The sequence below is a fragment of the Rhinolophus sinicus genome, chromosome 18, assembly GCF_057876585.1.
Source record: "Rhinolophus sinicus isolate RSI-liver-muscle chromosome 18, RSI-T2T, whole genome shotgun sequence".
In the NCBI taxonomy this organism is placed as follows: domain Eukaryota; kingdom Metazoa; phylum Chordata; class Mammalia; order Chiroptera; family Rhinolophidae; genus Rhinolophus; species Rhinolophus sinicus.
The window spans coordinates 113,791,083-113,809,218 of NC_142518.1; the positions used below are offsets into that span (position 1 = coordinate 113,791,083).

An 18,136-nucleotide genomic window follows, 5' to 3' on the forward strand; every position below is an offset into this window, starting at 1 on the left:
ATTGTTTAAAGCTCTCTATGGACATCTCATTCTCCAGTTTTTCCTCTTAGATTTATTGTTCAGCTTCTTATTTGCTGCTATTCTTTTGCTGACGGAGGCAGCAGTCAGGCTAAATAATTACCACTAATTGTTTTTGACAAATTTCGTTGAGGAAAACCCCACTTGCAGTAAGTCAGCTCCAAGATAATTTGTATTTGACAGACCTATAAGTGATATTTTTCCAGCTTCAGAGGAGCTTCAAACCTATTCTGCCCTCTCCAATGACTGCTATGATGGTGGTTTTTGCAGCTTCCATGATTGTGCAGCTGTTAGTTTTCAAGGCTAGTGGAGCTGGAGAGAAGGGGATGGAAATAGGGCAGGTTAAAACACCACGAAGTTCACTGTTATTCCAATTATTCAGCCATTTTCCTTGAATAAACACACCTTACAGTGTTGCAAATTTTGGTTTATTTCCAGAGTTCTTAGAAAGTTGATTTTGGAAATGTTTTGCTTTTATGGAAGAGCAGCTTCTCCGTCATCATTTTTCAACCATTCCCACTGAGGTAACTGGGTGAAAGGTTTTTGATACGTACTTTCAATTAACAAGAGCATCAGTAATTGTTCAATCAATTTAAAATTAAGTTACTGAGTCAAAAGAAACCCCACTGTTCAATGTGTGTCCTCTGAAAGGCCTTATAAATGTTTTTAATGGTGATCAGAAAACTTTAAAAGCCCACTGAGGTTTATGACAAGATAGTTTCTGCATCCTGGTAACCTACTGTCTAAAAGGCTCAGACTTTTATATATCATCTACCTTAGTCCAACTACTTCATCTTATTAATAAAGGAGACTGGGGTCCAGAGACGGGAACTGACTTGTCCAAGGTCACACAGCTAGCTGCACAGTCAGAAGGGTCCCCAATTCACTGCTCTAAAAGTGCTTTAAGATAACAATGTGCTGGCAGTCACAACCAAAGTATTCTTGTGACGTCCTCTTCTCTAACTGCCCCCACAAATGGTATTTAGGTTCCCCAAAAGGTTTCATATTCATTCTTCTTTGCTCATGTATATAGTGAGTTGACAAACACTGCAAGGGCAGAAGTTGACAAATGTTTCAAGAAGGTTGGACCATGTTTATTTCTGGCTTAGAGTTATGAACTCCTATAAGGCCTTTTACTGGTATATTTTTAACCAAACATCACGGATCATTACAGCATTTCTGAGATCTAATACTGCAAATGGCTCTCTAGAGTTAATGGAAAGAAAACAAAAGCTTTAGCAAGATCAGACTACTCAGCAGAGTGTTGTGGGAGAAAATAGTCACTAAAGAGCAGGAAGGAGGAGTTCAGCTCTTGCCTTTTCTTCAGGTAAAAGGAATGGTGACTAAGAAAACTGGCTAGAAAAGGAAGAAACGGTCCTGCATAACCACCACTGTCAGCACCACCACCACCACCATCACTACAAAGCACCACAGTATTCCTCAGTAATGTCCAGCAGTCCCAGGGCATTAAAAAGCGAGTCCAGGAAGAAATAAATACCCTTGGAAATCTTCAAAGGAGAAAGAGTAAAATGTTAAGAAAAGGGAGAGGAAGAGAAAGACACTGTGCTAGATGCTTCTCAAGTCCGACATTATTTTTTCATTATCATTTTATTAATGAGAAAACTGAGGTTCAGCAAGCTCATGTAAATTTCCTAATACTATTATGCACTGTCTTCCAAAAGGTTTGTAAATTTCCATTGAAAGATGATAAACATAGATCAAAAGGCTTACAAATTTTTATATGCTATTAGCCTGTAAATTCATTTCTGGGAAACCACACCTAAAAAATAATCCTGAATATAGGGGGGAGAAACCTTTATGCCCAAAGGTAGGCATTCAACACTATTAATGATGATGAATAATTGAAAACAAAAAAGTCCAATGATTGGGGAATGATTAAGTACATCCACGTAATGGACTATTACAGTCATTAAAAAGGAGCAGTACACAAAATGTATAAACATGGCAAAATGCCTATGATGAAACATGAAAAAAGCAGAATACAAAACATTGCACATAAAATATTATTACAACTATGTATAGAAAATTATGCTCAGATATTTTAAAAGGACTAGAAGGAAATACATCAAAATAATTGTGTTTCTTTGAATGAAGAGCGTGTATGTATAAACTTTAGAACAAAAAACCAATTTAAAATCCCAGGTAAAAAAAAAAAATCCCAGGTAAGCTGCTTACTGGCTATACTTGTATTATGCTGGGCAAATTTCTTAACCTACCGTGTTTCCCCGAAAATGAGACCTAGCCGGACCATCATCTCTAATGCGTCTTTTGGAGCAAAAACTAATATAAGACACGGTATTACATTATATTATATTACATATTATATTAGACCTGATTATATTACATTACATTACATTACATTACATTATATATTATTAAACCGGGTCTTATATTATTTTTTGCTCCTGTGCTCGGTTCGGCAGCACATATACTAAAATTTTTGCTCCAAAAGACACATTAGAGCCGATGGTCCGGCTAGGTCTTATTTTCGAGGAAACATGGTACCTTAGCCTCAGTCTACCTCCTCAGAACTGCTCTGAAAATTAGATAAGGTATGCAAAGCACTTTGCACATAGTACACGCCCAGTAAATTACAGCTATTAATATTGTTTTCTCTATTTCCATATTTTATATTTGTATGGTTACAGTGTGTAATGCAGAAATACCAATAAACACAATTTTTATTGTTTTAAAAAGAAAACTGCCTAAGGTCATATAGCTAATAAATGGATAGGTCTGGATCTGAACCAAGATCCAGCCAAGTACAAGACCATGTGCCTACAATCTCCCCATAAAGAAACCATGAGCCAAGGTGTCAGAAGGGTCATTACCATGGATATAAGACGGTGGCAAGGACAGGATGGAGAGCAAAGCTCAGAGTGTGCAATGAGAAGAACCAGTGTATTTCAATGGGAAATGATGCATCGTCTATATAACAGACTCTTTTGGATTTCCCTGTGCTTTGAACTAGTTGAGCTTTCGTAAACTCTGGCTTGTCTGGTTGAGATTTAATTGACTTCCTCCTTTTCTTTGTGAAAGAAAACAGTTTTGGCACCTATCTGCAAATCAGACTGCATCCTGCTATCTTGCCCAATTTGTAAATAGCAAACTGTCAATCCTTTCCATTTCTTTCATTATCTAGTTATAATCTTCCGAACTAACAATTCCAATCCCCCCTCCTATCTGACTTGGAGTCATGGAGAACTAAAACCCGACAATCCCTTTAGGGATTCCAGGTTGCCATATAACTGGCCCTTCCCCAGGATCTCAAGGAGACCTGTTAACTGAAGCCCAATGACTTCATATAAACCTCTAAGGACCACTGCAAACCATGCACTGGGCTAGAATTCTCTGTGGACAAAGCACTGTCTGGTCGAAGGAAGTCTGGTGAAATGCTCAGTTCATGTGTACACTTTTATGAAAGATGGCTAAGACTGTGCACAATGTCACCAAAAGCACTGACATCCCATGTTGAGAGCTTCAAAACACTCCATGAGTGGCACTATATAACCAAGAGATATTCACCCACTGACCTCTTAGACATCACTGGGCCCTCGGGATTAACTTCTGGCTCTTTTCTTTAATACAAATTTTGATATTAATGTTTCTCTTTTTCACTTTAGGTGTCCCTTGTCTTTTAAGATGCCTGATTTCCAGGACCCTAAAACAACTAAACTTCGCCAGCACCTCTCAAAAGATGGTCCAACTGGTTTTACAGGAAAAAAAAAAAAAAAGAAAGAAAAAAAAACATTAACCAAGGTCCCCGAGCAACTATTTCTTAAGTTCTGCTTCATTTCAATCTGGAGGTTTATGATCAGCTGTGTTTTCAGCAATGGCTAGTATTCATGTTGAACAAAAGTATGGGGCCTGGGAGGAACTAACAATGCTGAACTCCATCTGAGCCCTCTGCTTCCAGGAAGCAGTAATGGGTGGCTGATGGAACTTTCTACCTGTAAACTTGACCTTAAATCAGTCTGCCTGGTCCATCAAGGAATTTCTTCAAATATGTTAGGATGACTGCAATGGAAATGTGGTCTGCAGTGTGAGATTTTAAAATGCTGAGTTTTCTTTCTCCAGGCATAAATAAACAAACTGCTAAAATCCAGTGGGCGCCATCTTTTGGGGCAGAGGTCACAATCCACATGCACAGAAGAGAAGAACTATGCTACCAGGGTATCCCCAGTCGGTACCCTGCTTAACGATGACAAGACTAAAACTCGGGGTTAAAATATGAGACTCTCCAGTGAAATGTACCAGACACTCATCAGAGGTTTTACGGTTAAGGAAACTTTGGGGAGTCTGCCAGGGTCCTTCTTATCTCCTACCATCCATGTATTGCTCTCCATAAGCTTCCAATACAATCCAACTCCTTCATGAGGTATTCCAGGCCCTTCACTATCTACAGAGCCATCAGCATCACAAATTCATGGGCTGTATTTGGCCAACAGCTAAGTTTCTTTTGGATTGCTCTAGAGCAGTGACAAATGCTATGGTCGGGGCTGTGCTACACTTCCTCCCCTGTGACACACTTGTCCCCATTGAACATAGACTGCTCAAGGTAGGTCCTAGAGCTGACCATCAAGGGAAGAAACTTCAGAGCGGCTTCAGGCTTTCCCTCATGTCCTCTAGGAATCACTACCACCTCTGTTACACAACTGGCATCTACACTGGGATCAGTGCAACTGAGTTACCCCTTGCAGCCATCATGAACCATCGTATGGAAAGAACTGCAAGGCCCTTTTCACATGTAATACGAAATCTAAAAGCTCAACCAAAAATTCCATCCTAACCATACTTTTACCAATTCTTCCAGGGAAACAGAAGATGTACCAACTCAGAGCCAGTAGTGTTGGCAACTGGAGAGCATGACACACTCTGCTGTTTCAGCTTCCAAAGGAACTATTGGTTCCCACCAAGAGCCTCCCAGCAGGGTCTCTAAGATTTCTTCCCAAAGCCTCCAAAGATCCTCAGCCTCAGCTGTGGGAGCACTGGTGGTTCTCACAACCACCACAAATCCCAGCTTCCAAGATGACCAATTCAACAAAAACAAGTACTATGGCAGGCCAATGAAATTCTCACCATCTCAATAAAGGTCAGCTCACGAGTCAGCATCTTTAAAAACAACGGTCGCATGATAAGTAAGAGTTTCTGGAGCTGGCAGGCAAATGTTAACTGACTTATAAAGGGTTATGAAAGCATACATTAAGCAGCAAAATGTCACAGCCAGCAGCTCATGTGGAGCCCACAGACACCCACAGGAACCTGGCAGCACTGGGGGTCACTTCTATCTTTGTTTATAAGCCATTATGCTCAAGCTCACACACCCTTTTGTCCTGCATGGAATTGGTTGACATTCATGGTGGGATTCAGAGGAGTGAGAGAATTGAAATACAAAGTTCAAAATGAAAGATGACACAGGACACATCTCAGATCTGTTGGCTGGCTTTGTGGAAAATGGGCACCTGTTCAAAGTCAAACCCTTCTAGCAGAAAAAAAGAGACATTCAGGGAATTCCATGTACCAGGCATCTCCAGTCTTTAAGATTACCAACTGATAAGCAAGTAGCAGTTATTTTAAGAGAGATGTTTTCATCGGTTTGGGCTGTAATAACAAAACACCATAGGCTGGGTGGCATATAAACAATGGAAATTTCTCACAGTTCTGGAAGCTGGAAGTCCAAGATCAGGGTGCTACCATGGCTGGGTTCTGGTGAGGTACTTCTGGGTTGTAGACTGCTGACTTCTCATTGTGTCCTCACATAATGGAAAGAAGGCTTGACAGCTCTCTGGGTCCCTTTTATGAGGGCACTCATCCCATTCATGAGGGTTCCACCCTCATGACCTGATCACCTCCCAAAGGGTCCATCTCATTCCATTGGGGGATAGGTTTCAACATGAATTCTGGGGAGATACAAATATACACTCCATTGCACTGTCCCTTGCCCCACAAAAGTCATGTCCTTCTCACACGCAAAATACATTAATTTTATCCCAACAACCCCGAAGTCTTAACTCGTTCCAACATCAACTCTTAGGCCTAAAATCCAGTCTCATCCAAATATCTAACTATGGGTGAGAGGCAAGGTCCGAATTATTCTGATGCAAAACTCCTCTCCTGCTGTGATCCTATGAAACCAAACAAGTTATGAGCTTCAAAATGCAATGGTGGGACAGGAATAGGTTAGACATTCTCAGTCCAAAAAGGGAGAAAGGAAAGAAGGGGTGATGGGTCCCAAGCTAAGTCCAAGTCTAGCAAGGCAAGTTCCATGTGATCTTAAGGCTTGAGAATCATGCTCTTTGCCTTGAGGCTCTGCATTCCAGACCCACTGGGACAGCAGCCCAGGCTTACAGACCCACTGAGGTGACAACATCACCTCCAGTTTGGTAGAGGGCTATCCTCAGTGTGGCTCTCTGCAGTGGTCCCACCCATGCCATGGTTCTCCATCTGGCAGGGGGGTTATTGTACCCCAAGGACTCTGTAGGGGAGCCCCACCCTTAAGATTCCCTGGGTATTGTCTTGTGCTTTGAAATGTAGACGAGGCAGCTCTAACCCCCCAGGGCCTATACCCTCTGGGCAGGTGGTGGGAGTGGCAGCCCCCCACAATGATCTCTGAATCCCCATCAGGTTCCTTCTCTTGTCTTGAATAATATGCCTGCTTACAGCCAAATAGATCTCCAGTCTGGTAGGCAGGTCTAAGAAGTTGATGGTCTTCCTTTGTCCCATTTCCTCTGTTGCCTTTAGCCCTAGCTGGCATATTCTGCTGGTATAATCCCATCTCTATTCCTGGCTTTTGTTGAGATGCTTGATTAACTCCATGGTTCAAACCCACACTAACCTCCTTATGAAATGGTAGGTCTACCACACCCTTAGTATTTCCTTCCAAACACACTTTCTCATTTTCTTGTAATATGAACAGGCAGAAAATTGTCCAAATATTTAAGTTCTGGTTCCTTTTTGCATAACTATTCTGTCTTCAATTAATTTCTCTCCCCTCACATTTTACTCTAAACAGTCAGGAGGAACCAACCCACTCCTTTAACACTTTTTCTCAGAAATCTCCTCAGCCAATTATCCAATTTTTATTCTGGGGACAAAAAGGGGGCCACACACCAAACCTGACAAGCTCAGGGGAGGCCAGCATGATGGGTCCTACAAACTCAGAGACCAAAAGTAACCACAGGGTGGTCTGAACATAAAAATTCCTAACCAAAGCGAGTCATGGCAGGTAGTCACGTCCCAGGCCTGTAGCTTCCTTGACAAAGGTCAATCTTTACCTTACTTGAGCCTATCTGTTGTCTTTTTGCATCTAAGATAACATACCTTTGAAATGTCAGGGTAATCTTCTTTTCCAGACCCCTCAGGGCACAACCCAACCGTTGCACCAGACCACAGAACCCCACATTGTTATCTTGTGGCCCACATACCATCAGTGCAATAAATGTTAATTAGCTATCCTGTCCCCACCCAAGTAAAATGTTTGTGTCTTTCCAATTTACTTTTTACCCAGTCCCAGAGATTCCCCCACTTTGCTTTCTCCCACCCCCTTCATCTACCACCAATGGATTCCATGTAACCCCCCTTATGTCTCCTCCTTTGACTCTAATGTACAAAAGAAGCTTCAAAACTGCCATTTTCTGCAGCATTTTCTCAGTCACTTGAGATTTTGCTTCCAGGCAATTGTCGTCAGTTTGGTTCAAATAAACTTACAAAAATTCTCTACACGTTAAGATGTTTCTTAGGTCAACAATTGCTTGCAAGTTCTACCTTCCACAAAACACTAGAACACAAACACAATTCAGCCTAGTTCTTTGCCACTTTATAACAAAAATGGCCTTTTCTCCATTGTCCGATAATATGTTCCTCATTTCTATCTTAGACCTCACCAGAATGTCCTCTGCCATCCGTATTTCTACCAATATTCTCTTCATGTTTACTTAGGTATTTTCTAAGATTAAAGTTTTCTCTGCCGCTCTTTTTTCTTTCTGAGCTCTCACCAGAACTGCCTTTAAAATTCCATTCACAGAAACACAGGCTTTTTGTACCATGCACCTCAAAACTCTTCCAGCCTCTGCACATTACCCAATTCAAAGCTACTTCCACATTTTTAGCTATTTGTGATAGCAGCACCCCCACTTCTCAGAACCTATTTCTGTCTTGCTGAGTGCAGGCTGCTATAACAGAATACCACAGACTGGGTGGCTTATAAACAACCGATTTTATCTGTTGTTTATTTCTCACAGTTCTGGAGGCTGGAAATCCAAGATCAGGGTGTCACCATGGTCAAGTTCTGGTGAGAGCCCTCTTCCAGACTGCAGAATGCCAACTTCTCGTATCTTCACATGATGGAAAGAAGGTGAGAGAGCACTCTGGGGTCTCTTTTATGAGGTCACTAATCCCATTCATGAGGGTTCCACATTCATGACCTAATTACCCTCCAATGGCCATACCTCCTGTAACCCCCATAACATTGCTGGTTACAATTTTAATATCTGAATTTTGGGGGTGACACAAAAACATTCAGTCCAGGGTAAAGTACAAACAAATCAAATCTTATATTAACAATAATTATTAAATAGTTACCATTCATTTAGGCACTATGTACACTTGGCATTGATCACATCATCATTTTACAAATGAGAAAAAGTAACACTCAAAGAGGTATAGTCACCTGCCAAGGTTACACAGTTCATAAGCTGCAATGCTGCGGTTCTAACTACTCCAGAGCCCATGATGTTAAATTTTAAGTAAGTCATACCCTAGACCAACATAGATTTGCAGAAGTAGAATGAAGTGGCGTGACTAAGGAAATTATCCAAATGCAAACATTTGCCTCAGTAGTTAGTTACACTGCCACATTTAACCAAAACAAGTAATCACCAATCTTAACCCCATAAAAGTACTCATTGCAGTATTATTCATAATAATGAGAAATTTGAAATAAGCTAAATTTCCAACAATAGTTGAATAGTATATAAAGTATGGCTCCTAGAATAATGAAATTTGAATGTGTGCATTATTCATTTATTCAGCAAACACGTATTGAGCATCTACTATGTGCTAGGTACTCCTCTATGCACTAGGGAAACAGCAGTGAACGAAAAACCATGTCCTTGACCCCCTATGAAACTTACAAAGAATTTTAAATGATATGAGAAAATGCTTATGATAAAATGTTAGATTAAAAAGATAAAATTATGTATTTAGCATGAACTAAATTGCATACATATAAAACAGATATGTGTACAAAAAAACAATTAAAAGATAATATGCCAATACACCCAATACATTGCTTCTGTGCTGGAAATTTTATGTGAATGAAAAAGGGGCTCAATAAAAAATCTGACAAAGGTTAGTGACCGAAAGTAACCTCACAGGATGACCCAATCATAAATTCCTCACTGGGCGTCATGATGGGTAGTCACACCCAAGGCATATCACTTCTTTGTAAAAACTTTTTACTTTGCCTTAAGCCAGCCCTGTCCACTGCTTCTGTGTGTTTAGGTGAACACACCTTTAAAAGGCCAGAAGTAATCAATCCTCTTTTCCAGACCACTCAGAGCACAACCACCCTCAAGAGAGCACATAATCTTATGAACTATCCTGTAATCCAGTCATGGAGATTTCTCTGCCTTGCTTTCTCCCACTTTCATACATTCTAGCTTACCTTGCTTCCTTAATTCCAAATGTATAAAAAGAACTGCAAAATTGTCGTTTGCCGGAACATTTGAGATCTCACTTTCTAGTATGTCATCAGTTTGGCTCTAATAAATGCTTATAAAAATTCTCTACAGGTTTGGACATTCTTATGTTGACATTTACTTGGCATAGTCAGCAGGAGTCTGAAGAAGCCCACCGAGGAACACCCTGGGGACCTGGGTGGGCCTGGTGTTAGGTACCAGCAGGAAGCCATCGTGCCCCACTGGCTCCCCACTTTTCATTGGGGGAACTTGGGTGAGTTTCCTCTTGGAATCCCAGTCCTCCCTGCTTTAGGTGGCAGGTCCTAAATTGACTGGAGCTGTTCTCAGGAAATCCTCGAGGTAGATAAGGATTAACATAACCCAGAAAATGAGGGGGAAATGGGGAGCCACTTTTATTTTCGGGTTTGTTTTTTTTTTTTTTTTTTATTGCTTATTAAGAGTTCGAACACAATATTTGCTAGTTAAATGAGAGACTGAACTCTCTTTAGCTCTGAAGATAAAGAACATTTGCTTCCCCAACCTGAATCTGGTATATACTTAGATGACTAAGAATCATTGTGAGGTTGCCTGAAGAAAATTTCCTCTAGGGTGTGAAGCGGTCCTGTAGAGATAGCCACCACATTTGGCTCATGCACATAAAGGCTGCTTTGCCCTAGAATATTTTTAGACTCTACATATTCGAAAGGAAAACTAAAATTAACATGGAAATCATGCCTCTGAGGTCAACAAGCCCCAGGACAGTCAGTCTCCCATTAATACTCTTGGAGGAGACAGCCACATAAAGATCCTTTGATAATTCCACTTTTACGTGCACAACTAGAAAAAGCCAGCTATAAAATTAACTGGAATGAATCATTAAATGGATCATTAATTGATCTCTGAAGTTTCAAAAGGAAGATTTAGATCAACCTATGACGTTGTTTAGATGAAGAATTTGAAGTATTGAAAGCAGCTGCCCTCATTTTAAGACTCGGTAGGTCATTTGGAACTTGACTTACCAAAGACAGATATAAACTGTAAATGCCTCCAAAACAAAATTTGGATCCAGCTGTTTTTATAAACTAGTGAAATTTCCTCATGGCTAAAAGGTGTGTGTGTGTGTGCGTGTGTGTGTTGTAAATTTGAGATAATTTTCTACCTGCAGGTGGTATTGTTAAAATTAATTTGAAGGCAAGTGCTTGTGAGAATAGAATATTCTAAAATTCACAGAAATATAGAAACTAATTCGAGTTATTACTTAATATCATAGGAAATTTTTTTCTCCTTCCATCACCATATATTTGATCCCCTTACCTTCATCTCCCACCCCCCACCCCACACCCCCCTTACCCTCTGGTAACCACTAAACTATTGTCTGTGTCTATGAGTTTCTGTTTCTCATTTGTTTGTCTTGTTCTTTTGTTGTTTTTGGTTTACATGCCACATATCAGTGAAATCACATGGTTCTCTGCTTTTTCTGTCTGACTTATTTCGCTCAGCATTACACTCTCAAGATCTATCCATGTTGTCACAAATGGTCCTATATCATCTTTTCTTACTGCCGAATAGTATTCCATTGTGTACATATACCACAACTTCTTTATCCATTCATCTATCGAAGGACATTTTGGCTGTTTCCATGTCTTGGCCACCGTAAACAAAGCTGCAATGAACATTGGAGCACACGTGTCTTTATGGATAAATGTTTTCAGATTTTTTGGGTAGATACGCAGGAGAGGGATTGCTCAGTCATACAGTATTTTATACCTTTATATATTATTCATATTTAATACAAGCAGCATTAAATACATTTGGGGGACTTCCAGTCAAGATGGCAGAGTGCATAAATTGTGTTCACTTCTTCCACGACCACATCAAAATTACAACTACATTATAGAACCATCACTGAGAACCACCTGAAGACGAGCCTAACAGAAGTCCTATAACTAAGGACATGGAGAAGAAACCACATCGAGACTGGTAGAAGGGTGGACACGTGGACCAGGCAGATCCCACATCTATGATGTAGACATTAGGAACTGGAGGAATATCCCGGCTGTGGATGTCCCAGCCTCACATCTGGTTCCCCAGCTCAGGACACCAGTACCTGAGGGGGAAGAGGAGTCCCCTTATATCTGGCTGTGAAAACCAGCAGGGATTAAGTCTGAGATTAAGTCTGAGAAAAACAAAAGGGCTGCTGCAGACTGAGGTACTGCTCTTAAAGGGCCCACGCACAGACTCACAAACTCACTCGCTCTAAGCTGCAGTGCAGGGGCAGTAGCTCAAAATGCCAGGGACATACAGGGAGGAACTAAACTATCTTCAGGGTGAGGGCTGGAGGGGCAGGGGTGAGGTCAACTCTCTCTGAGGGTAGAAGTGTGGAAAGAATAAGAGCAGTGGATCAACCAACTAGAAAGCTAGTACAAAGGTTAAAAGATAAAGGTAGGAAGGTCATGTGTAATTACAACAATGAATTAAGGGATACAAACAAACACACACTAACAAAAGTAAAAAATAATTACAAAAACAAATGTGGAGGGGGTAAGTAAAAACAGTAGTGATTCTAGAATGTGGTCAAACATAATTGACCAACATCTTAAAACAGAGTGCTATGAAAACAGCTTGGCATGGCTTCTAGGTTTTGAGCTTTGAACCTCTGGAAGGTGAGGAAAGATGTTTCAGTTATAATCTACCAACCCCAGACTGTACACTTCCTTCTCCATCTGATTTCTATATATCTTGAGCCTCCGGATATAGTAGGTATTCAATAAACATTGTTGAATGAAAAAAAAAAGAAAACACCTTGGTTATATATGAAGCACATGGTAACCACTAACCAAAAATCTAAGAGATTTAAAAGAAACAAAGACAAAGGATTCCAACATAACACTACAGAAAGTCATCAACATACAAGAGAAGAGAGCGAGAGAATAAGAAAGGAACAAAGAACTACAAAAACAATCAGAAAACAATAAAACGACAATAACTACATATATTATATCAATAACTTCATTAAATGTAAACATAAATGCTCTAATCAAAAGACACAGAGACACTGAATAGATTTTTAAAAATCCAATTAACAAATGGGCAGAGGACCTGAAGAGACATTTCTCCAAAGAGGACATACAGATGGCCAATAGACATATGAAAAGATGCTCAACGTCACTCATCATCAGAGAAATGCAAATCAAAACCACAATGAGATATCACTTCACCCCAGTTAGAATGGCTATCTTCAATTAATCAACGATCAACAAGTGTTGGGGAAGATGTGGAGAAAAGGGTACCCCTGTGCACTGTTGGTGGGAATGCAGACCTGGTGCAGCCACTATGGAAATGAGTATGGAGGTTCCTCAAAAAATTAACAATAGAACTACCTTACAACCCCACAATTCCAATTCTGGGCATTTATCTGAAGAAACCCAAAACAGTAATTCAAAAAGATAAATACTGTGTTCACTACAGTATTATTTACAACAACCATGATATGGATGTAACCTAGGTGTCCACTGATAGACAATTGAATAAAGAAGATTTTATACACACACACACACACACACACACACACATTATATGAAATGAAATATTATTGGACCATAAAAAAAATGAAGTCTTACCATTTGTAACAACATGGATAGACCTAGAGGGTATTAGACTAAGTAAAGTCAGTCAGACAGAGAAAGACAAATACCATATGATCTTACTTATATGTGGAATCTAAAGAACAAAATAAACGAACAAATAAAATACAAACAGACTCATAGATACAGAAAACAAACTGATGGTTGCCAGAGGGGAGGGGGGTTGGGGAGCTGGGTGAAATATGTGAAGGGATTAAGAAATACAAATTGGTAGTTACAAAACCATCACAGGGATGTGAAATACAGCATGGGGAATACAGTCAACAATATTGTAATAACTATGTAAGGTGACAGGTGGGTACTAGACTAATTGGGGAAGCACTTTTCAAGGTATATAAGTGTCTATTCCTTATGTTGCATACTTGAAACTAACATAATATTGTACGTGAACTGTAATGGAAAAATTTAAAACTAATAATAATAATGCATTTTTATATTTGAGTTCTGGGGTTCATAAAAACAGAGGGTGCCAAAAAATGTATAACCATTTTAAGAAAGGAAAAAACTGTATTAAAATTGTAATTGTGCTACTAACTTGCTTCAGTGACATCAGATCATTGACAACTGTTATGTGAATCAATGTTCTCATCTAACAAATGCTTTACACTAACTCTTTAACTCAGTGGTCACCAAACTTTTTCTTAAATGGCCAAAGGCCAAACATTTTAGGTTTTGAAAGCGATCCAAGTCCCTGCCACTGCTACCCAATGCTACTGTTGTCCCGCAAAAGCACCCATAGACAATACTTAAGGGAATAAAAGTGGCTTAAATCTCCTGTCGCCTGAAAAGCTGTACATATATTAATGCAAATTTTATACTTTCTAAGGAATCTGTTTGGTGGAGGAAATTTACTCTGCATCATTTCAGAAAATAAACAAACAAACAAAAAATCGCTCTTGAATCTACCCTTTCGAAAAATACGTATTTTCATGTATTAGATTCTTTCAAGAAAAACTCCCCTGCAGATTTACTGAGTAAAAGGCCTCAATGGAGGTTCAAGGGATATCTTTTAATTGCTTTTGGCAAGGAAGAAATGGGACCAGGAAAGAATGTTTCTTGATCTTTCTTAAGCAGCCTCCCATGAGCTTGGCATTGGACCACAGGGGCTAGCGATGCCCACATTTTCTGCATATACAGATGAAGGAGGCTGCGTGGTCTGAGACCTGACTCGAGAGTACATGGTCTCATGTAGCTGAAGACTTACCAATGTTAATCTCATCATCAGTCAGAGTGTCTCCAATGAAATCAAACTGAAAGGACTGTAGCGTCTGGGAAAATTTCTGAACAGCTGTGGAATAACCTGTAAAGGAAGGAAACAGGAGACACGGTCAACATGAATGCCCCCTGACTGATTCCCTCATCTGTTAGGGCAGACGGGAGAAAAGCAATGGGAAGTGCTCCCAGCCAGTAGCAACTTGCACTGAATGATGTTTAAAAAGAAAAATCACACTGTCAGTAGATGTGAGCAACCAAAACCACAAGTAAAGAGGAAAGAAGACAGTTTAAGTGTAGTGCAGTCTTTCTTTTAAGTTATGGGACGTGTTTTATCTTCAATCCCTTCCTCTCCAACCTGTTCAACTCAAAGCTTGTAAAGACCTAAAGCTGCTTATTATAGTCCTAAGGACAGCTTCTTAACCATTTGCTGAATGCCCTTTATGGGCAATAAACTAGATGTTTTCTCACTTCATCACAAAACAAATACAGACAATCATTCTACACAAAAAAAATTAGCTCCAGGTCCCAGAGCTCGCTGGGAGAGTCGGAAATAGAAGCCAGGTGGTCCATCTGCCTCTCAAGGGGCCTTTCCATGACAATGTGGCAACACCTGGACTTCTTAGGCATTAACCAGATGACAGCCTGGGTTAGGATACTACCTGGCAGGGGAACAAATGTAACTTACTCACAGAGTATTCACCAAAGGACCTAAATTAAGGAGGGAATGAACGAAAAATCTGAGGGTGGTATGGACAGACATACTTTTTTATTTCTGGTCAATGATTTTGAATTTTAGTAAACAGAAGTTTAATGATGGTATAAAATAAAATCACAATTAGCTACCCCTTTGACAAGTTATCCTTATTGGAATTTTTAAAGCATGACATATACCAAGAGGTCGGGACAACTTTCCAGCCTTGTTACTCCAAGAGAGGTTCTCAGGCCATCAGTAGCAATGTCACGTGGGAGCTTGATGGAAATACACATTTCTGTGTCACACCCCAGATCTGCCATCAGAAACTGCATTTTTATACAATCCCTGAGGGATTTTGTATGCTTTTAAAAGTTTGAGGAGCACTGTTCTAACCAACAAAAGTAACCCACTAGAGCATCGGCTAGGATTAATTCAAGCTTGCTGGTTATTTTGGTTCCCTGTTCTCATTTCTTCTTTCACTCCCTAGTTTCCTCATCTTCCACCTTCACATCCATCAGATACACAGGCTTACTGAGAGTTTCTGCTCTCAGGCTAACAGAAACGGAGACAATGCAAACAGCATCTATTCCTTTCAATAAAAAGCTATACAGTTAAGCATTCACAGTCAAACACAAAACGTGTCCAGACATTTGGCTAGAGCAGATTAACCTGCCATGAATTTTATCACCATCTTATTTATGTCCCGTTTCCAGAAGTATTTATTTTCAGTATTTAAAGCCTTGACCCTTTGAACACATCATTGGTAGTAATAATAAATAATAATAATAATAAAGATTTTACAGAGATTGGGAACTGCAGACCAAGTTACTGTGCTTTCTCTAATTTCCACACTTTAGAATCACATTTCCCACTTCAAATCTGGGCCACATAAATGTGAGAGTAGGATGCACAGCCTGTCTCCCATATTTCATCAGCAAAGCGAACACAAAACTGGCTGCATGTCTGGGGAAAAAAATCGCTTTTGTCTGGCCTCCTTGGCCAGCAGAAGAAAAGCACAAGCCCAGAATTCCCCATGTGCTCTCTGTTTCACTCAGGGAAATTAAATAAAAATACCCACTATGTTGCCCATTCACACAAATCAGGATTTCTTAAATTTTACTTGAGCCAAGCAAGGTACAGTTATTAATCATTCCTCTTTTAGAATTACCTAAACATTTCAGAAACCACAAATATGATTTTCAACATTTATAGTATTTTGTAAATGAAGGCATGGAGTGAGGAAGGAGTTACATTCATTCCCTTTTTCATTATTTGCACCACTTCTTAATTTTCAAAATTTTTTCAATTACAGTTGGCATATATTATTATATGATTTCAGATGTAGAACCATGTCTTCTTCATTTACTCTTCCCAACTATCCAAAGGTAGGTATTACTATTCTTACCTCATAAACAAACAAGAAATGAGACAATGCCGACAAATTACATTCATAAATATGAACAACCATAAATTAACAGCTCTTCATGGAAAGGTCTTATTTATTTTGCCTCTGTACTGAGAAAAGTGCCAGGAAAGATTCGTATATATTATATGTATCTATTTAGATTAAACTTAAATTTTACTGAACTTTAGTACTCCTCAGAGTCCATAATGTGCTAATGTATTTTAGGAATCACCCTCAACGTTCTCTTTTTCTGTATGTCCTTAGTTATAGGACTTCTGTTTAGCTAGACTTCAGGTGATTCTCAATGATGGGTGTTCTGTAGTTTAGTTGTAATTTTGAGGTGGTCGCAGGAGGAAGCAAGTACAGTGTTTACTCATTCCACCATCTTGACCAGAAGACTCGTATATTTTAGATAAATGAGTTTGATAACTTCTGGACTCCAAAGTGTCAACAGCTAACTTAGAAGTGCTTGTAATGTATGGGACATTTATTTCCTTATCATCCTAAAATTCACTGCATTACTCCAAACCATGTAAGTTTATCATTTTATCCTCCCCAGTACTTTTCTATCCCTGTCCACCAACGCATGATCTCATAATTTTTTCAAACTTTCTTTCAGGGTTCTCTACCACCTTCTAATTTATTCATGTGTCCTCTATGATGTTTTTCCCTCACCTTTTCCTTACTCATTCTAGAATGTAGTTGGGTAATTCCTTTTAGGCAATTGAAGTTTTGTGGGAATGAGGTAGAATATAAAGAGGCTTAATTAGTTAATTAATTAACTAATGTTATAGATACCAATTTTCTTTTAATCACTACTTTTTTAAATCATACAGAATATACTCTTTTACGTCTAACTTATTTTGGTCTGCACAGTGTCTTGTAAATAAATCTATTAGGAATTCATTTTTTGTTGCTGTGTAGTATTCCATTGGGTAAATATGCCATCATTCATTCATTCACCTATTCGTGAATACTTGTGACGTGTCTAGCTTTTCCCTATTACCAATAAAGCTGTTTTAAACATCCATGTATAAGCCTTTCTGGGACACATATTTTCATTTCTCCCAAGTAAATACCTAGTGGTCCAATGAATTTCAGTTGATCCACATACTTTTTAATTTTAGCCATTCTACTGGGTGTGTAGTGATATCTCATTGCAGTTTTAATTTGCACTTTCCTGAGTACTAATAGTGCTATCTTAGCATATTCTTATTGGACACTTGTAATTTTTTTTTTCATGAAGCATATGTTTGAATTCTTGCCCATTTTATAATTTGGTTGGTTGTCTTATTATTTTTGAGCTGCAAAATTTCTTTATAAATTCTGGACACAAGTTTTTGTGATACATGTGTACTACAAACATTCTCTACATTAACGAAAGCTTAACAATCTGAGGGCTGTGATCAAGACAAAAGACTGAATGTTGATAGGAATAGTGAACTGTGTGGTACATTAACCT

At 39.3% G+C, this 18,136-nt stretch overlaps 1 protein-coding gene across 6 annotated transcripts in view; it reads right to left on the reverse strand.

The window, feature by feature from the left end:
• The window catches only part of OPHN1 (oligophrenin 1), a 304,564-nt gene that overhangs the window by 197,917 nt on the left and 88,511 nt on the right, over nucleotides 1-18,136 (reverse strand). For all 6 annotated transcript variants that reach the window (XM_019753605.3, XM_019753604.3, XM_019753610.2 and 3 more), the window contains exon 3: nucleotides 14,565-14,660. In XM_019753605.3, coding sequence (XP_019609164.3) covers nucleotides 14,565-14,660 — 96 coding nt within the window. The remainder of the gene's footprint in view (nucleotides 1-14,564; nucleotides 14,661-18,136) is intronic.